This window comes from Oncorhynchus keta, chromosome 4 (assembly GCF_023373465.1).
Source record: "Oncorhynchus keta strain PuntledgeMale-10-30-2019 chromosome 4, Oket_V2, whole genome shotgun sequence".
NCBI classification, from domain to species: domain Eukaryota; kingdom Metazoa; phylum Chordata; class Actinopteri; order Salmoniformes; family Salmonidae; genus Oncorhynchus; species Oncorhynchus keta.
Window position 1 is genome coordinate 12,548,761 of NC_068424.1, and position 20,255 is coordinate 12,569,015.

At 45.9% G+C, this 20,255-nt stretch overlaps 2 protein-coding genes and 2 long non-coding RNA genes across 14 annotated transcripts in view; 3 read left to right on the plus strand and 1 right to left on the minus strand.

Moving 5' to 3' along the window:
- Window positions 1-991: 991 nt before the first annotated feature.
- On the plus strand, window positions 992-2,553 carry LOC118369612 (arylamine N-acetyltransferase 2-like). Its single transcript, XM_035754123.2, has one exon. It carries the CDS (start codon window positions 1,621-1,623, stop codon window positions 2,464-2,466), a length of 846 nt encoding a protein of 281 aa, XP_035610016.1. The 5' UTR covers window positions 992-1,620; the 3' UTR covers window positions 2,467-2,553.
- The window catches only part of LOC118374704 (E3 ubiquitin-protein ligase MARCHF6-like), a 40,966-nt gene continuing 23,220 nt past the window's right edge, over window positions 2,510-20,255 (minus strand). The window contains exons 19-27 of the mRNA XM_052500590.1: window positions 19,497-19,755; window positions 17,594-17,663; window positions 15,953-16,134; window positions 8,124-8,258; window positions 7,694-7,783; window positions 4,928-5,060; window positions 3,262-3,415; window positions 2,862-3,012; window positions 2,510-2,717 (exon numbers count right to left, since the gene is read on the minus strand). Of these exons, the coding sequence (XP_052356550.1) occupies window positions 2,925-3,012; window positions 3,262-3,415; window positions 4,928-5,060; window positions 7,694-7,783; window positions 8,124-8,258; window positions 15,953-16,134; window positions 17,594-17,663; window positions 19,497-19,755 (1,111 nt within the window). The 3' untranslated portion in view covers window positions 2,510-2,717; window positions 2,862-2,924. The remainder of the gene's footprint in view (window positions 2,718-2,861; window positions 3,013-3,261; window positions 3,416-4,927; window positions 5,061-7,693; window positions 7,784-8,123; window positions 8,259-15,952; window positions 16,135-17,593; window positions 17,664-19,496; window positions 19,756-20,255) is intronic.
- Window positions 5,067-6,644, plus strand: LOC127917446 (uncharacterized). Of its 9 annotated transcripts, none has more exons than XR_008097299.1 (6): window positions 5,067-5,212; window positions 5,403-5,516; window positions 5,593-5,668; window positions 5,745-6,048; window positions 6,354-6,429; window positions 6,506-6,644. It is a non-coding gene; the product is annotated as an uncharacterized LOC127917446 (long non-coding RNA). The 9 variants fall into 9 exon arrangements; XR_008097357.1 differs by adding an exon at window positions 6,087-6,238 and having other exon boundaries at window positions 6,392-6,533; XR_008097346.1 differs by adding an exon at window positions 6,163-6,353 and having other exon boundaries at window positions 6,392-6,517.
- On the plus strand, window positions 8,503-11,272 carry LOC127917456 (uncharacterized). Of its 3 annotated transcripts, none has more exons than XR_008097396.1 (3): window positions 8,503-9,290; window positions 9,329-9,568; window positions 9,609-11,272. It is a non-coding gene; the product is annotated as an uncharacterized LOC127917456 (long non-coding RNA). The 3 variants fall into 3 exon arrangements; XR_008097381.1 differs by having other exon boundaries at window positions 9,329-9,528; window positions 9,569-11,272; XR_008097391.1 differs by having other exon boundaries at window positions 9,329-9,488; window positions 9,529-11,272.

A 20,255-nucleotide genomic window follows, 5' to 3' on the forward strand; every position in this document is an offset into this window, starting at 1 on the left:
CATAGATAGTAGGCTACTTGGAGAGTGCTGTTTGGTTTCACCTCCATAGATAGTAGGCTACTTGGAGAGTGCTGTTTGGTTTCACCTCCATAGATAGTAGGCTACTTGGAGAGTGCTGTTTGGTTTCACCTCCATAGATAGTAGGCTACTTGGAGAGTGCTGTCCCGTTTCACCTCCATAGATAGTAGGCTACTTGGAGAGTGCTGTTTGGTTTCACCTCCATAGATAGTAGGCTACTTGGAGAGTGCTGTTTGGTTTCACCTCCATAGATAGTAGGCTACTTGGAGAGTGCTGTCCCGTTTCACCTCCATAGATAGTAGGCTACTTGGAGAGTGCTGTCCCGTTTCACCTCCATAGATAGTAGGCTACTTGGAGAGTGCTGTCCCGTTTCACCTCCATAGATAGTAGGCTACTTGGAGAGTGCTGTTTGGTTTCACCTCCATAGATAGTAGGCTACTTGGAGAGTGCTGTTTGGTTTCACCTCCATAGATAGTAGGCTACTTGGAGAGTGCTGTCCCGTTTCACCTCCATAGATAGTAGGCTACTTGGCTGCCATGGTGTTTTGGACACTTTTTTCCTCATTGTGTTCCGGTACCTCTGAGCCCCCTGGATACCTCCACCCACCCCATCTCGCGCCGCTCACTGTGTTCCGGGCCTTCCCGCACTACTGTAATGTAAAAATACATGAAATATATATATATATATTTTTTTTTTTGGGGGGTCTCAATTTAAGGTTAGCAGTGAGGTTAAAGTTAGGTTTAAAATCAAATTTTAAAGACATAAATAGTAGAAATGTGCGGCGATTATAACTTTGTAGCTGTGGTATCTGGTGACGATCCCACCCCATGGGAGAGTTTGCGTGACGTCACCGACCACACTCCCCCTTCGTCTCCCGGTAGAGTGTGCAAGTGTCCCACACTTATATATATATATGTAAGGTTTACATCCTGTTGTATTTGTCGCTAGTTTATCTGGGGTGTATTCATTACGCCGATTCTGTTGCAAAATATCCTCTCTGTTGCGCAACCGATTACATGCAATGGTAGGTCCCTTTCTGTTTGCTTCCGTCTGGTTGTTAAACGGTAATGAATACGCATGGCCCGGAAATAAAATAAAAGGAGAAGCTTTGGAGTTCCAACTGTTTTGCATGCTTTTGTTAATCTCTTGATTTCTAGTTTCGATTTTGGATGCCTTTGTTAAATTAACCTTAAATCAGGTCCCTAAACATATTCTACTAATCTAGGCGTCTCTTTAATTCGGATTGTATATTATATGAGTTTTAAACCTGGACCTACAATACCGGCTTGCTTTATTAGCGTTCAGTCTGCTTGGACTATTCGTTCCAAATCACTAATGACTGGTGTGTCCGCCAGGAGGCAGCACATCCCTTTACCAGGGTAACATATAACCTTTGGCAGGACTGAAAGCAAATTGAAAGGAATATCCTACACACCACAGGAACTGCAGATTTCGCCTAATCTATTTTCACAATCCCAGGCATAGCACATCTTCCCATCGACATTGTTCTTAAAGATACATTGTAGTTTGTATAAAGTGAACGAAATATTTTACTTTTTAAAACTTTTAAAACATTTTCGATTAGAACGTTCACGATTAGAAATGGATGTTCCGAAGTATTTTCTACGCATTGGGTATGAGGGACCAGCGTTGCCAACGCTGACCTTGGACGCGCTCCAGCGTGTACACCGCTGTCATCTGAGGACTGTCCCTTTCGAGAATCTCACCATCCACAGCGGGGGGCGCGTACGACTCGAACTCCCGCACCTCTATGATAAAATCGTTAACCACCGCCGCGGAGGGTTCTGCTTCGAGAACAACGGTCTGTTCTCCTGGCTTCTGTCGGAAATGGGATTCGAGGTCACCATCCTAGCGGGCCAAGTGAGAGACGCCATCACAGGGTGGTACGGCCCGCCGTTCGACCACTTCATCTCCATGGTGACGCTCGAGGGGCATCGATGGCTGTGCGACGTGGCATTTGGTGGATCAGGGTTCGAGCTCCCCATGTCCTTAGAGACGGAAGAACCTCAGAAGCAGGGCCACAGAGTGTACAGGATCAGACGAGCGGGAGAGATGCACTTTCTGGAGTGGCAAGATGAAGACAGAGAAACTGGGCTCTGGACTGAGCTATACAAGTTCACTCTGGACACAAGACACAGAGGAGACTTCATAGAGATGTGTGACTACCATCAGAGCTCCCCTCGCTCCATCTTCTTCTGCAAGTCCCTCTGCTCCATGCTGAAGCCTACCGGGAGGCTCACCTACATGGGCCATAAACTCATCACCACCCAGTTTCCCTCAGATGAAACTGGGACTGTGACTAAAGCCAGCAGAGAGCTGACTGATGAAGAGATACCAGACATACTAAAAGAAGAGTTTGGAATAATACTGGAATCTCAACTTGTCCCAAAGGATGAAACTATAACACCACCCCGCAACATGTTTTAAAATGTTTTTATTTTCTTCTTCTTCATGATAAACAAGACAGAAACAAATTGTCAGTTTGATTTAATAAATTAATATACATACACATAAGATGTACAATGGTCATTTTGCATTAATCCAAATATGTCCAATTTCAGACAAGTCTGCATCCAAAGTATTTACATATGTACAATCCTCAGGCTGCACTTAACACTTAGCAAGGCATGAACATGACAGGGAGGGGAGAGGGGGAGGGAGGGGTGGAAGGAGAGAGAGAGAGAGAGAGAGAGAGAGAGAGAGAGAGAGAGAGAGAGAGAGAGAGAGAGAGAGAGAGAGAGAGAGAGAGAGAGAGAGAGAGAGAGGTGGAAGGGGGGAGGAGGGGTGGAGGGGTGGAAGGGGGGAGGGAGGGGTGGAAGGGGGAGAGGGAGGGGTGGAAGGGGGAGGGGGGGCACGAGATGGGTGGTTTCCAAAAGCAAACTTGACTACTCTGGGATAGAGTTAGGGGGCGGGACAGAGCTGGTTCCCCTAGCCTTGCGTTCGTAGTTGACAAGCCGCTGGCCAACCAGGTACCTGCAGGAAGGCAAAGAGGACACGGGGGTTAAAAAAACAGTCACATGTCAATCACAATACTAGAGCATTTACCTAGTTTGTGTGTCAGCTGCAGTTCAAGACCTTGAATAGTTAAAATCAGATGTGGAAGTGCTGGGCTGGAACAAAAGCCTGCATATCCTGAAATTCCCTGGGACCAGGGTTGTACTATCCCTATACAAGGAGCTGTTAAGGAACAGGCCAGGTATGGAGATAGGGGTGGGTGCTTACTTGTCGTTCTTGATGTGTTCGTAGAGACGTTTGAACTGTCGTATCTGGAAGGAGAGGATGCCAATGATGGACACCACCATCAGGAGGAATGGGTAGATCCTCCTCTGAATCAGAATCTGCATCTCTGGAGTCACACCTGACAGACCTGACAGACCTGCCACACCAGGAGGGGTACAGATCTATTAGTATAGTTATATCTGGAGTCACACCAGGAGGGGTACAGATCTATTAGTAGAGTTATATCTGGAGTCACACCAGGAGGGGTACAGATCTATTAGTAGAGTTATATCTGGAGTCACACCAGGAGGGGTACAGATCTATTAGTAGAGTTATATCTGGAGTCACACCAGAAGGGGTACAGATCTATTAGTAGAGTTATATCTGGAGTCACACCAGGAGGGGTACAGATCTATTAGTAGAGTTATATCTGGAGTCACACCAGGAGGGGAACAGATCTATTAGTAGAGTTATATCTGGAGTCACACCAGGAGGGGAACAGATCTATTAGTAGAGTTATATCTGGAGTCACACCAGGAGGGGAACAGATCTATTAGTAGAGTTATATCTGGAGTCACACCAGGAGGGGAACAGATCTATTAGTAGAGTTATATCTGGAGTCACACCAGGAGGGGTATAGATCTATTAGTAGAGTTATATCTGGAGTCACACCAGGAGGGGTATAGATCTATTAGTAGAGTTATATCTGGAGTCACACCAGGAGGGGTACAGATCTATTAGTAGAGTTATATCTGGAGTCACACCAGGAGGGGTACAGATCTATTAGTATAGTTATATCTGGAGTCACACCAGGAGGGGTACAGATCTATTAGTAGAGTTATATCTAGAGTCACACCAGGAGGGGTACAGATCTATTAGTAGAGTTATATCTGGAGTCACACCAGGAGGGGTACAGATCTATTAGTAGAGTTATATCTGGAGTCACACCAGGAGGGGTACAGATCTATTAGTAGAGTTATATCTGGAGTCACACCAGGAGGGGTACAGATCTATTAGTAGAGTTATATCTGGAGTCACACCAGGAGGGGTACAGATCTATTAGTAGAGTTATATCTGGAGTCACACCAGGAGGGGTACAGATCTATTAGTAGAGTTATATCTGGAGTCACACCAGGAGGGGTACAGATCTATTAGTAGAGTTATATCTAGAGTCACACCAGGAGGGGTATAGATCTATTAGTAGAGTTATATCTGGAGTCACACCAGGAGGGGAACAGATCTATTAGTAGAGTTATATCTGGAGTCACACCAGGAGGGGAACAGATCTATTAGTAGAGTTATATCTGGAGTCACACCAGGAGGGGAACAGATCTATTAGTAGAGTTATATCTGGAGTCACACCAGGAGGGGTACAGATCTATTAGTAGAGTTATATCTGGAGTCACACCAGGAGGGGTACAGATCTATTAGTAGAGTTATATCTGGAGTCACACCAGGAGGGGTATAGATCTATTAGTAGAGTTATATCTGGAGTCACACCAGGAGGGGAACAGATCTATTAGTAGAGTTATATCTGGAGTCACACCAGGAGGGGAACAGATCTATTAGTAGAGTTAGAGCTGAACACTTCATACTCACCCACAAGTGTGCATGCAAACACTTCCCATGAACATGCAAACAAACACACACACACACACTGTTGACTGACCTACGGCAGGTACGACCCCGGCTGCTATGACGTAGGGGACACACAGGGACAGCAGCAGCACCGAGATGACAGGGGCAGCCAGCTTACAGATGATGAAATGGAGGTCGATGTTCCTGATGCCGTTAGCATACACCTGACAGGAGGAGAGGTGGCAATGTTACCCCTCGCCGGTCACTTTACACAGGGTCGAAATCTATTGTTCACGTAGGGGGGGAAAGTTATTTGTCACAAGCGCCGAATTCGACCGGTGTAGTAGACCTCACAGTGAAATGCTGAATACAACAGGTGTAGTAGACCTCACAGTGAAATGCTGAATACAACAGGTGTAGTAGACCTTACAGTGAAATGCTGAATACAACAGGTGTAGTAGACCTTACAGTGAAATGCTGAATACAACAGGTGTAGTAGACCTTACAGTGAAATGCTGAATACAAAAGGTGTAGTAGACCTAACAGTGAAATGCTGAATACAACAGGTGTAGTAGACCTTACCGTGAAATGCTGAATACAACAGGTGTAGTAGACCTTACAGTGAAATGCTGAATACAACAGGTGTAGTAGACCTTACAGTGAAATGCTGAATACAACAGGTGTAGTAGACCTTACAGTGAAATGCTGAATACAACAGGTGTAGTAGACCTCACAGTGAAATGCTGAATACAACAGGTGTAGTAGACCTTACAGTGAAATGCTGAATACAACAGGTGTAGTAGACCTTACAGTGAAATGCTGAATACAACAGGTGTAGTAGACCTTACAGTGAAATGCTGAATACAACAGGTGTAGTAGACCTCACAGTGAAATGCTGAATACAACAGGTGTAGTAGACCTTACAGTGAAATGCTGAATACAACAGGTGTAGTAGACCTTACAGTGAAATGCTGAATACAACAGGTGTAGTAGACCTTACAGTGAAATGCTGAATACAACAGGTGTAGTAGACCTTACAGTGAAATGCTGAATACAACAGGTGTAGTAGACCTAACAGTGAAATGCTGAATACAACAGGTGTAGTAGACCTTACAGTGAAATGCTGAATACAACAGGTGTAGTAGACCTTACCGTGAAATGCTGAATACAACAGGTGTAGTAGACCTTACAGTGAAATGCTGAATACAACAGGTGTAGTAGACCTTACCGTGAAATCCTGAATACAACAGGTGTAGTAGACCTTACCGTGAAATGCTGAATACAACATGTGTAGTAGACCTAACAGTGAAATGCTGAATACAACAGGTGTAGTAGACCTTACAGTGAAATGCTGAATACAACAGGTGTAGTAGACCTTACAGTGAAATGCTGAATACAACAGGTGTAGTAGACCTTACCGTGAAATGCTGAATTACAACAGGTGTAGTAGACCTAACAGTGAAATGCTGAATACAACAGGTGTAGTAGACCTTACCGTGAAATGCTGAATACAACAGGTGTAGTAGACCTAACAGTGAAATGCTGAATACAACAGGTGTAGTAGACCTTACAGTGAAATGCTGAATACAACAGGTGTAGTAGACCTAACAGTGAAATGCTGAATACAACAGGTGTAGTAGACCTAACAGTGAAATGCTGAATACAACAGGTGTAGTAGACCTAACAGTGAAATGCTGACTTACAAGCCCTCAACCAACAATGCAGTGCAAGAAATAGAGTTAAGAAAATATTTACTAAATAAACTAAAGTGAAAACAATAATAAGTAACAGAAGAAAATGACATAACAATAACGAGGTTATATACAGGGGGCACCGGTACCGAGTCAGTGTACAGGGGACAGGTTTGTCAAGGTCATTGTGACTATGCATAGATAATAACCAGTGAGTAGCAGCAGTGTAAAAACACATGTAAATAGACCGGGTGGCCATTTGACTAATTGTTCAGCAGTCTTATGTCTTGGGGGGGTAGAAGCTGTTAAGGAGCCTTTTGGTCCTGGACTTGGCGCTCTGGTACCGCTTGCCGTGCGGTAACAGAGAGAACAGTCTATGACTTGGGTAGCTGGAGCCTTCAACTTTTTTGGGGGCTTTCCTCTGACATCGCCTGGTATAGAGGTCGTGGATGTCAGGACGTTTGGCCCCAGTGATGTACTGAGCCCTATGCACTACCCTCTGTAGTGCCTTGTGGTCGGAGGCCTGGTATAGAGGTCCTGGATGGCAGGAAGCTTGGCCCCAGTGATGTACTGAGCCCTATGCACTACCCTCTGTAGTGCCTTGTGGTCGGAGGCCTGGTATAGAGGTCCTGGATGGCAGGAAGCTTGGCCCCAGTGATGTACTGAGCCCTATGCACTACCCTCTGTAGTGCCTTGTGGTCGGAGGCCTGGTATAGAGGTCCTGGATGGCAGGAAGCTTGGCCCCAGTGATGTACTGAGCCCTATGCACTACCCTCTGTAGTGCCTTGTGGTCGGAGGCCTGGTATAGAGGTCCTGGATGGCAGGAAGCTTGGCCCCAGTGATGTACTGAGCCCTATGCACTACCCTCTGTAGTGCCTTGTGGTCGGAGGCCTGGTATAGAGGTCCTGGATGGCAGGAAGCTTGGCCCCAGTGATGTACTGAGCCCTATGCACTACCCTCTGTAGTGCCTTGTGGTCGGAGGCCTGGTATAGAGGTCCTGGATGTCAGGAAGCTTGGCCCCAGTGATGTACTGAGCCCTATGCACTGTCCACTAGCCTTACGGTCAGATGCCGAGCAGTTCAATTAGTAACAACGGAAAGAGTTGGTCAAAATTGGTGAGATTGATCATTGTATCAGTGATAACGACGTAGTGAAGGATAACACACCTGTTCTATGACCGTCTTCAGCCACCACTGTGGACCCATGAGGGTGATGGCAGCGATGATTTTGGCATGGAGCACCCCCAGAGCCCAGTCCTACACACACCAGATAAACCAGTGACCTTTACTATTACACACAAGATACCATATAAAAACCAGTGACCTTTACCACTACACCCCCCCACACACACACACAAGATACCATATAAAAACCAGTGACCTTTACCACTACACCCCACACACACACACACAAGATACCATATAAAAACCAGTGACCTTTACCACTACACACAAGATACCATATAAAAACCAGTGACCTTTACCACTACACACACAAGATACCATATAAAAACCAGTGACCTTTACCACTACACACACACACACACGCGATACCATATAAAAACCAGTGACCTTTACCACTACACACACACAGTACCTGCCAGGGGTAGAAGAGAGGCGTTTGGTCCAGAGGAACGCGTAGGGGAGCAACGATGACCAGCTCAAACAGCAGGCCCAATAGTAGAGGGATAACACCAGCCACCAGCAACGCTACGACCAGGGTCTTCAGAATCTACACACACACACACACACACACACACACACACACACACACACACACACACACACACACACACACACACACACAACATTAAAGGTAAGACATGATTGGACGTTGAAATATAATATAATAATAATAATAATATAATAATAATAATAATAATAATAATAATAATAATAATATATGCCATTTAGATAATAATAATAATAATAATAATAATAATAATAATAATAATATAATATATATAATAATAAATGATAATGGCATGAAGATATTAACCCTGGGCATACAGCCATCTCCATAACTAGTACAACCTACTATACACACTTCCAGAAAAGTGGATTTGGTCATTATTAGGATCCCAATTAGCCGCTGCAAAAGCATTTAGCTACTCTTCCTGGGGTCCACATGAAACATGACACATAGTACAGAATACAGTTAAGGACTGAAATACACATCTAAAAACATCACAGTCTATATATCAGTACATACAAACTATATCTAGCTGTAATACATACAGCACAAATTACAATACAAGATACATAAAATGTCTGTCTCTTCACAGCCCCCTTTGTGCAGTAAGGGGTTCTTTTGTCTGTGTTTTGAAACTGGTTTTATTGCTAGTTTGAGTTACCAGAGAGTTCCATGTAGTCATGGCTCTATTTAATACTGTGTGTTTCCCAGCCTCTGTTCTGGACCTGGGCACTGTGAAGAGACCTCTGGTTGCATGTCTTGTGTTGTACCGATGAGGGTCCGAACTGTGAGCCAACTGCTTCAACAGACAGTTTGGTACCTTCAACACATTAACACCAAGACCAAAAGTGATGCAGTCAATCTCTCCTCAACTTTGAGCCTCTGGACCAACTGCAATTGACCTTTGTCCTTCTCTGCCGCACATGAGCCCACAGCTGGGCAGTAGTCCAGGTGAAACTACACATGACCCCACAGCTGGGCAGTAGTCCAGGTGAAACTACACATGACCCCACAGCTGGGCAGTAGTCCAGGTGAAACTACACATGACCCCACAGCTGGGCAGTAGTCCAGGTGAAACTACACGACCCCACAGCTGGGCAGTAGTCCAGGTGAAACTACACATGACCCCACAGCTGGGCAGTAGTCCAGGTGAAACTACACATGACCCCACAGCTGGGCAGTAGTCCAGGTGAAACTACACATGACCCCACAGCTGGGCAGTAGTCCAGGTGAAACTACACATGACCCCACAGCTGGGCAGTAGTCCAGGTGAAACTACACATGACCCCACAGCTGGGCAGTAGTCAAGGTGAAACTACACATGACCCCACAGCTGGGCAGTAGTCCAGGTGAAACTACACATGACCCCACAGCTGGGCAGTAGTCAAGGTGAAACTACACATGACCCCACAGCTGGGCAGTCGTCAAGGTGTGACAAAACTTAGGCCTGTTGGACATGTCTGGTCAACTGAGATGACAAGGCAGAGCAACACCCTGTCATGGACAGACCTCTTCCCATTTTTAGCAACCATTGAGTCGTTATGTTTTGACGATGAAAGCGTGCTATCTAGGGTTACACCTAGCAGTCGTCTCCTCAATTTGCTCAATAGCCACATTATTCAACAATAGGTGTAAGCAAGGTTTAGCGTTGAGCGAGTGATTCGTCTCCAAAATGATGCTTTTCGTTGAGATACTTAGCGGCAGCCTATTGCTAGTTACCCATTCTAAAAGTGACTGGAGCTCTCTGTTTTAGTTGACTGTTGAGTCGTCAGGGTACATAGACCCATTCTAAAAGTGACTGGAGCTCTGTTTTAGTTGACTGTTGAGTCGTCAGGGTACATAGACCCATTCTAAAAGTGACTGGAGCTCTGTTTTAGTTGACTGTTGAGTCGTCAGGGTACATAGACCCATTCTAAAAGTGACTGGAGCTCTGTTTTAGTTGACTGTTGAGTCGTCAGGGTACATAGACCCATTCTAAAAGTGACTGGAGCTCTCTGTTTTAGTTGACTGTTGAGTCGTCAGGGTACATAGACCCATTCTAAAAGTGACTGGAGCTCTGTTTTAGTTGACTGTTGAGTCGTCAGGGTACATAGACCCATTCTAAAAGTGACTGGAGCTCTCTGTTTTAGTTGACTGTTGAGTCGTCAGGGTACATAGACCCATTCTAAAAGTGACTGGAGCTCTCTGTTTTAGTTGACTGTTGAGTCGTCAGGGTACATAGACCCATTCTAAAAGTGACTGGAGCTCTGTTTTAGTTGACTGTTGAGTCGTCAGGGTACATAGACCCATTCTAAAAGTGACTGGAGCTCTCTGTTTTAGTTGACTGTTGAGTCGTCAGGGTACATAGACCCATTCTAAAAGTGACTGGAGCTCTGTTTTAGTTGACTGTTGAGTCGTCAGGGTACATAGACCCATTCTAAAAGTGACTGGAGCTCTGTTTTAGTTGACTGTTGAGTCGTCAGGGTACATAGACCCATTCTAAAAGTGACTGGAGCTCTGTTTTAGTTGACTGTTGAGTCGTCAGGGTACATAGACCCATTCTAAAAGTGACTGGAGCTCTGTTTTAGTTGACTGTTGAGTCGTCAGGGTACATAGACCCATTCTAAAAGTGACTGGAGCTCTCTGTTTTAGTTGACTGTTGAGTCGTCAGGGTACATAGACCCATTCTAAAAGTGACTGGAGCTCTGTTTTAGTTGACTGTTGAGTCGTCAGGGTACATAGACCCATTCTAAAAGTGACTGGAGCTCTCTGTTTTAGTTGACTGTTGAGTCGTCAGGGTACATAGACCCATTCTAAAAGTGACTGGAGCTCTCTGTTTTAGTTGACTGTTGTGTCGTCAGGGTACATAGACCCATTCTAAAAGTGACTGGAGCTCTGTTTTAGTTGACTGTTGAGTCGTCAGGGTACATAGACCCATTCTAAAAGTGACTGGAGCTCTGTTTTAGTTGACTGTTGAGTCGTCAGGGTACATAGACCCATTCTAAAAGTGACTGGAGCTCTGTTTTAGTTGACTGTTGAGTCGTCAGGGTACATAGACCCATTCTAAAAGTGACTGGAGCTCTGTTTTAGTTGACTGTCGAGTCGTCAGGGTACATAGACCCATTCTAAAAGTGACTGGAGCTCTGTTTTAGTTGACTGTCGAGTCGTCAGGGTACATAGACCCATTCTAAAAGTGACTGGAGCTCTGTTTTAGTTGACTGTTGAGTCGTCAGGGTACATAGACCCATTCTAAAAGTGACTGGAGCTCTGTTTTAGTTGACTGTTGAGTCGTCAGGGTACATAGACCCATTCTAAAAGTGACTGGAGCTCTGTTTTAGTTGACTGTTGAGTCGTCAGGGTACATAGACCCATTCTAAAAGTGACTGGAGCTCTGTTTTAGTTGACTGTTGAGTCGTCAGGGTACATAGACCCATTCTAAAAGTGACTGGAGCTCTGTTTTAGTTGACTGTTGAGTCGTCAGGGTACATAGACCCATTCTAAAAGTGACTGGAGCTCTGTTTTAGTTGACTGTTGAGTCGTCAGGGTACATAGACCCATTCTAAAAGTGACTGGAGCTCTGTTTTAGTTGACTGTTGAGTCGTCAGGGTACATAGACCCATTCTAAAAGTGACTGGAGCTCTCTGTTTTAGTTGACTGTTGAGTCGTCAGGGTACATAGACCCATTCTAAAAGTGACTGGAGCTCTGTTTTAGTTGACTGTTGAGTCGTCAGGGTACATAGACCCATTCTAAAAGTGACTGGAGCTCTGTTTTAGTTGACTGTTGAGTCGTCAGGGTACATAGACCCATTCTAAAAGTGACTGGAGCTCTCTGTTTTAGTTGACTGTTGAGTCGTCAGGGTACATAGACCCATTCTAAAAGTGACTGGAGCTCTGTTTTAGTTGACTGTTGAGTCGTCAGGGTACATAGACCCATTCTAAAAGTGACTGGAGCTCTGTTTTAGTTGACTGTTGAGTCGTCAGGGTACATAGACCCATTCTAAAAGTGACTGGAGCTCTGTTTTAGTTGACTGTTGAGTCGTCAGGGTACATAGACCCATTCTAAAAGTGACTGGAGCTCTCTGTTTTAGTTGACTGTTGAGTCGTCAGGGTACATAGACCCATTCTAAAAGTGACTGGAGCTCTCTGTTTTAGTTGACTGTTGAGTCGTCAGGGTACATAGACCCATTCTAAAAGTGACTGGAGCTCTCTGTTTTAGTTGACTGTCGAGTCGTCAGGGTACATAGACCCATTCTAAAAGTGACTGGAGCTCTCTGTTTTAGTTGACTGTCGAGTCGTCAGGGTACATAGACCCATTCTAAAAGTGACTGGAGCTCTCTGTTTTAGTTGACTGTTGAGTCGTCAGGGTACATAGACCCATTCTAAAAGTGACTGGAGCTCTCTGTTTTAGTTGACTGTTGAGTCGTCAGGGTACATAGACCCATTCTAAAAGTGACTGGAGCTCTCTGTTTTAGTTGACTGTTGAGTCGTCAGGGTACATAGACCCATTCTAAAAGTGACTGGAGCTCTCTGTTTTAGTTGACTGTTGAGTCGTCAGGGTACATAGACCCATTCTAAAAGTGACTGGAGCTCTGTTTTAGTTGACTGTTGAGTCGTCAGGGTACATAGACCCATTCTAAAAGTGACTGGAGCTCTGTTTTAGTTGACTGTTGAGTCGTCAGGGTACATAGACCCATTCTAAAAGTGACTGGAGCTCTGTTTTAGTTGACTGTTGAGTCGTCAGGGTACATAGACCCATTCTAAAAGTGACTGGAGCTCTCTGTTTTAGTTGACTGTTGAGTCGTCAGGGTACATAGACCCATTCTAAAAGTGACTGGAGCTCTCTGTTTTAGTTGACTGTTGAGTCGTCAGGGTACATAGACCCATTCTAAAAGTGACTGGAGCTCTCTGTTTTAGTTGACTGTTGAGTCGTCAGGGTACATAGACCCATTCTAAAAGTGACTGGAGCTCTCTGTTTTAGTTGACTGTTGAGTCGTCAGGGTACATAGACCCATTCTAAAAGTGACTGGAGCTCTGTTTTAGTTGACTGTTGAGTCGTCAGGGTACATAGACCCATTCTAAAAGTGACTGGAGCTCTGTTTTAGTTGACTGTTGAGTCGTCAGGGTACATAGACCCATTCTAAAAGTGACTGGAGCTCTGTTTTAGTTGACTGTTGAGTCGTCAGGGTACATAGACCCATTCTAAAAGTGACTGGAGCTCTGTTTTAGTTGACTGTTGAGTCGTCAGGGTACATAGACCCATTCTAAAAGTGACTGGAGCTCTGTTTTAGTTGACTGTTGAGTCGTCAGGGTACATAGACCCATTCTAAAAGTGACTGGAGCTCTGTTTTAGTTGACTGTTGAGTCGTCAGGGTACATAGACCCATTCTAAAAGTGACTGGAGCTCTGTTTTAGTTGACTGTTGAGTCGTCAGGGTACATAGACCCATTCTAAAAGTGACTGGAGCTCTGTTTTAGTTGACTGTTGAGTCGTCAGGGTACATAGACCCATTCTAAAAGTGACTGGAGCTCTGTTTTAGTTGACTGTTGAGTCGTCAGGGTACATAGACCCATTCTAAAAGTGACTGGAGCTCTCTGTTTTAGTTGACTGTTGAGTCGTCAGGGTACATAGACCCATTCTAAAAGTGACTGGAGCTCTCTGTTTTAGTTGACTGTTGAGTCGTCAGGGTACATAGACCCATTCTAAAAGTGACTGGAGCTCTCTGTTTTAGTTGACTGTTGAGTCGTCAGGGTACATAGACCCATTCTAAAAGTGACTGGAGCTCTCTGTTTTAGTTGACTGTTGAGTCGTCAGGGTACATAGACCCATTCTAAAAGTGACTGGAGCTCTCTGTTTTAGTTGACTGTTGAGTCGTCAGGGTACATAGACCCATTCTAAAAGTGACTGGAGCTCTCTGTTTTAGTTGACTGTTGAGTCGTCAGGGTACATAGACCCATTCTAAAAGTGACTGGAGCTCTCTGTTTTAGTTGACTGTTGAGTCGTCAGGGTACATAGACCCATTCTAAAAGTGACTGGAGCTCTCTGTTTTAGTTGACTGTTGAGTCGTCAGGGTACATAGACCCATTCTAAAAGTGACTGGAGCTCTCTGTTTTAATTGACTGTTGAGTCGTCAGGGTACATAGACCCATTCTAAAAGTGACTGGAGCTCTCTGTTTTAGTTGACTGTTGAGTCGTCAGGGTACATAGACCCATTCTAAAAGTGACTGGAGCTCTCTGTTTTAGTTGACTGTTGAGTCGTCAGGGTACATAGACCCATTCTAAAAGTGACTGGAGCTCTCTGTTTTATAGTTGACTGTTGAGTCGTCAGGGTACATAGACCCATTCTAAAAGTGACTGGAGTTCTCTGTTTTAGTTGACTGTTGAGTCGTCAGGGTACATAGACCCATTCTAAAAGTGACTGGAGCTCTCTGTTTTAGTTGACTGTTGAGTCGTCAGGGTACATAGACCCATTCTAAAAGTGACTGGAGCTCTCTGTTTTAGTTGACTGTTGAGTCGTCAGGGTACATAGACCCATTCTAAAAGTGACTGGAGCTCTCTGTTTTAATTGACTGTTGAGTCGTCAGGGTACATAGACCCATTCTAAAAGTGACTGGAGCTCTGTTTTAGTTGACTGTTGAGTCGTCAGGGTACATAGACCCATTCTAAAAGTGACTGGAGCTCTCTGCTTTAATTGACTGTTGAGTCGTCAGGGTACATAGACCCATTCTAAAAGTGACTGGAGCTCTCTGTTTTAGTTGACTGTTGAGTCGTCAGGGTACATAGACCCATTCTAAAAGTGACTGGAGCTCTCTGTTTTAGTTGACTGTTGAGTCATCAGGGTACATAGACCCATTCTAAAAGTGACTGGAGCTCTCTGTTTTAGTTGACTGTTGAGTCGTCAGGGTACATAGACCCATTCTAAAAGTGACTGGAGCTCTCTGTTTTAGTTGACTGTTGAGTCGTCAGGGTACATAGACCCATTCTAAAAGTGACTGGAGCTCTCTGTTTTATTTGACTGTTGAGTCGTCAGGGTACATAGACCCATTCTAAAAGTGACTGGAGCTCTCTGTTTTAGTTGACTGTTGAGTCGTCAGGGTACATAGACCCATTCTAAAAGTGACTGGAGCTCTGTTTTAGTTGACTGTTGAGTCGTCAGGGTACATAGACCCATTCTAAAAGTGACTGGAGCTCTGTTTTAGTTGACTGTTGAGTCGTCAGGGTACATAGACCCATTCTAAAAGTGACTGGAGCTCTGTTTTAGTTGACTGTTGAGTCGTCAGGGTACATAGACCCATTCTAAAAGTGACTGGAGCTCTGTTTTAGTTGACTGTTGAGTCGTCAGGGTACATAGACCCATTCTAAAAGTGACTGGAGCTCTCTGTTTTATAGTTGACTGTTGAGTCGTCAGGGTACATAGACCCATTCTAAAAGTGACTGGAGCTCTCTGTTTTAGTTGACTGTTGAGTCGTCAGGGTACATAGACCCATTCTAAAAGTGACTGGAGCTCTCTGTTTTAGTTGACTGTTGAGTCGTCAGGGTACATAGACCCATTCTAAAAGTGACTGGAGCTCTGTTTTAGTTGACTGTTGAGTCGTCAGGGTACATAGACCCATTCTAAAAGTGACTGGAGCTCTGTTTTAATTGACTGTTGAGTCGCCAGGGTACATAGACACAACAGGCTTCATTCAAGGCCGGCTGCCACACTTAACTGAATTTGCACGAGAGACGCTTCCATTAAGGAAAACCCTCTGACTTACCATGAGGCTCCACTCCTGGACTTTGACCATGATGATGGTGGGTCCCTGGGGCATCCAGGCCAACAGCACGGTGGCACCGCGGATGGACAGCCAGCACACGTACAGACCACACGCTGCTGTATACAGCTCATGGATCTTCGAGCTGCCTGTCCAGAATGACATCAGCCAACGGCCCGCAAACACTTCAACACACAACATTAAAAACAGAACCATGGCTTTTTAGTGTCCTTTCGAAACAGTCAGGTTCGTCATTCCAGGTGAGATTCCTGAAGAAGTTACTCCAGTATTGAGATGAAATAATAATAATTAGATCGAAAACAATACTAAGATGTGTCGATAGATGAGAGGTCAGTGTTGGGGAAGCTACTCTGAAAATATAGTTTACCAAGCTACCAATTACTGGCCACTGGAAGAAGTCTAGCTACCCTTAAGAAACATATAGTTTTACTGAACTAAATGTGAGAGTTCAGTGACCAGCCGGAGGAAGACGATGCGACAGCACCCTCCTCAGGGGACAGGTACTCAGTGTAAAGCCAATTAGTACACACCTGGGGCCCACTAATTGCTTTGTGTGCCAGGAGAGGAGCTGGGTGAGGATGGGGAGTAGAGTCCGGGACCTGTGAGAACGTCAGTTTTTCCTAACTCAGAGAAAGCTCCTGTGACTGGTCTGTCTCTCTGTCAATCAAGGCAGGCTTTAGGTAGAGAGAAGTGTTCCCCCTGTAGCTGTTGTCTAGACGACAGTCTAAAGACAGGAGTAACCATTTGTTGTTTTGCTTTCCCTTTTCGGCCACGGCCTTTTGGTCAACGGCTTAGTTTATGTGTTTTGTTACGCTGGTGTTTCAGCGTTGGACGTTCCCTGTACTGGAGTTATTTACTCGGGTGAAACAAACGATTCAAAAGAAAAGGAACCCCAACCACCGCCTCTGGTCTGTTCATGTTATACCTCCCCACCGGTGTTATACCTCCCCACCGGTGTTATACCTCCCCACCGGTGTTATACCTCCCCACCGGTGTTATACCTCCCCACCGGTGTTATACCTCCCCACCGGTGTTCGGGTGAGTCGGATAAGCTGATCCGTTCAAAGTTCATTTGAAAACAAACTACTTTGTGATAAATGATCATATCTAAACATATCACTACGGAGTCAGATGTTAAGAATGGTGTAATTTAACCTATTAAAAAACAAAACCAAAAACAATTCAAGTGAGAATTAGGCTAGGACATTCTTGACTATTTTATCCATATTTAATTTTTGCAAAAATTAACTTGTGTGTAGTTCCAGGAGTTAGCTACATATATATATATATATTTTTTACAAGTAATTAATTACTGAAAACACTACCAAGATTTCCGTGGAGGCTGGTGGGAGGAGCTAAAGGAGGACAGTGTCATTAGAAAGGCTGGAATGGAATAAATGCAACAGAGTCAAACATTTGGCTTCCATATCTTTGCTGTTTGATACTGTTCCATTCCGGCCATTAGTGACCCCGTCCTCCTATAGCTCCTCCCACCAGCCTCTACTGTAAGATTTGAATTTAGTTCAACTTCCCACTGAGCTACTGCAAAATATAGTTAAATTACTCGTTGAACTACATGTTGTTCACGACTCCCCCAACAATGACTTAAGGTTGATATCTCACCTGGTAACGTCAGACACACCAGACTGGAAACCAGCAGGGTGATACACATGAACCCGATCAGCAAGACGATCTACAGACAGGAGAGAGAGACATTCAAGTGGTACATTCAAGCTTCCTGAAGGGGAAGTGGAAGGATCTGTGATAGTGTGTAGTGTGTCTGACCCTGAAGGGGAAGCGTAGGGGCCGATGGTAGTGTGTAGTGTAACTGACCCTGAAGGGGAAGCGTAGGGGCCGATGGTAGTGTAACTGACCCTGAAGGGGAAGCGTAGGGGCCGATGGTAGTGTGTAGTGTAACTGACCCTGAAGGGGAAGCGTAGGGGCCGATGGTAGTGTAACTGACCCTGAAGGGGAAGCGTAGGGGCCGATGGTAGTGTGTAGTGTAACTGACCCTGAAGGGGAAGCATAGGGGCCGATGGTAGTGTGTAGTGTAACTGACCCTGAAGGGGAAGCGTAGGGGCCGATGGTAGTGTGTAGTGTAACTGACCCTGAAGGGGAAGCGTAGGGGCCGATTGTAGTGTAACTGACCCTGAAGGGGAAGCGTAGGGGCCGATGGTAGTGTAACTGACCCTGAAGGGGAAGCGTAGGGGCCGATGGTAGTGTAACTGACCCTGAAGGGGAAGCGTAGGGGCCGATGGTAGTGTAACTGACCCTGAAGGGGAAGCGTAGGGGCCGATGGTAGTGTGTCTGACCCTGAAGGGGAAGCGTAGGGGCCGATGGTAGTGTAACTGACCCTGAAGGGGAAGCGTAGGGGCCGATGGTAGTGTGACTGACCCTGAAGGGGAAGCGTAGGGGCCGATGGTAGTGTGACTGACCCTGAAGGGGAAGCGTAGGGGCCGATGGTAGTGTGACTGACCCTGAAGGGGAAGCGTAGGGGCCGATGGTAGTGTGTCTGACCCTGAAGGGGAAGCGTATGGGCCGATGGTAGTGTGACTGACCCTGAAGGGGAAGCGTATGGGTCGATGGTAGTGTGTAGTGTGACTGACCCTGAAGGGGAAGCGTAGGGGCCGATGGTAGTGTGTAGTGCACTGACCCTGAAGGGGAAGCGTAGGGGCCGATGGTAGTGTGTAGTGCACTGACCCTGAAGGGGAAGCGTAGGGGCCGATGGTAGTGTAACTGACCCTGAAGGGGAAGCGTAGGGGCCGATGGTAGTGTAACTGACCCTGAAGGGGAAGCGTAGGGGCCGATGGTAGTGTAACTGACCCTGAAGGGGAAGCGTAGGGGCCGATGGTAGTGTAACTGACCCTGAAGGGGAAGCGTAGGGGCCGATGGTAGTGTAACTGACCCTGAAGGGGAAGCGTAGGGGCCGATGGTAGTGTAACTGACCCTGAAGGGGAAGCGTAGGGGCCGATGGTAGTGTAACTGACCCTGAAGGGGAAACGTAGGGGCCGATTGTAGTGTAACTGACCCTGAAGGGGAAGCGTAGGGCAGATGGTAGTGTAACTGACCCTGAAGGGGAAGCGTAGGGCAGATGGTAGTGTAACTGACCCTGAAGGGGAAGCGTAGGGGCCGATGGTAGTGTGACTGACCCTGAAGGGGAAGCGTAGGGGCCGATGGTAGTGTGTAGTGCACTGACCCTGAAGGGGAAGCGTAGGGGCCGATGGTAGTGTAACTGACCCTGAAGGGGAAGCGTAGGGGCCGATGGTAGTGCACTGACCCTGAAGGGGAAGCGTAGGGCAGATGGTAGTGTGTAGTGCACTGACCCTGAAGGGGAAGCGTAGGGGCCGATGGTAGTGTAACTGACCCTGAAGGGGAAGCGTAGGGGCCGATGGTAGTGTAACTGACCCTGAAGGGGAAGCGTAGGGGCCGATTGTAGTGTAACTGACCCTGAAGGGGAAGCGTAGGGGCCGATGGTAGTGCACTGACCCTGAAGGGGAAGCGTAGGGCAGATGGTAGTGTAACTGACCCTGAAGGGGAAGCGTAGGGGCCGATGGTAGTGTGTAGTGTAACTGACCCTGAAGGGGAAGCGTAGGGGCCGATGGTAGGGTTGGAAACCTATAGGTCCTCCCTGCTGTAGTATGGCCTGATGGGCTGCATGAAGCCCCTCCCCCACAGCAGGGGCGGGGTTAGCGTTGTTGTTGTTTTGATGACCGGGAGCATGGTTGTTGTTGACAGGCTGGTTAGCATCGTCTTCCTGTTCTCCGAGCAAGTAAGAGTGGAGGTCTCTGAAAGGGGGAGAGGAGAGGAGGTGAAAAGGAGAAGGTAGAGAAAGTGAGCTAACAAATATATACTTCATGTTACAGGTCTGTAGCTATAATGAAAGACCACTTTGGGAGTGTGTGTAGGGTATAGTGTGTGTTGTGTGTAGTGTATAGTGTGTATAGGTGTAGTGTATAGTGTGTATAGGTGTAGTGTATAGTGTGTATAGTGTATATAGGTGTAGTGTATAGTGTGTATAGGTGTAGTGTATATAGGTGTAGTGTATAGTGTGTATAGGTGTAGTGTATAGTGTGTATAGGTGTAGTGTATAGTGTGTATAGGTGTAGTGTATAGTGTGTATAGGTGTAGTGTATAGTGTGTATAGGTGTAGTGTATAGTGTGTATAGGTGTAGTGTATAGTGTGTATAGGTGTAGTGTATAGTGTGTATAGGTGTAGTGTATAGTGTGTATAGGTGTAGTGTGTATAGGTGTAGTGTGTATAGGTGTAGTGTATAGTGTGTATAGG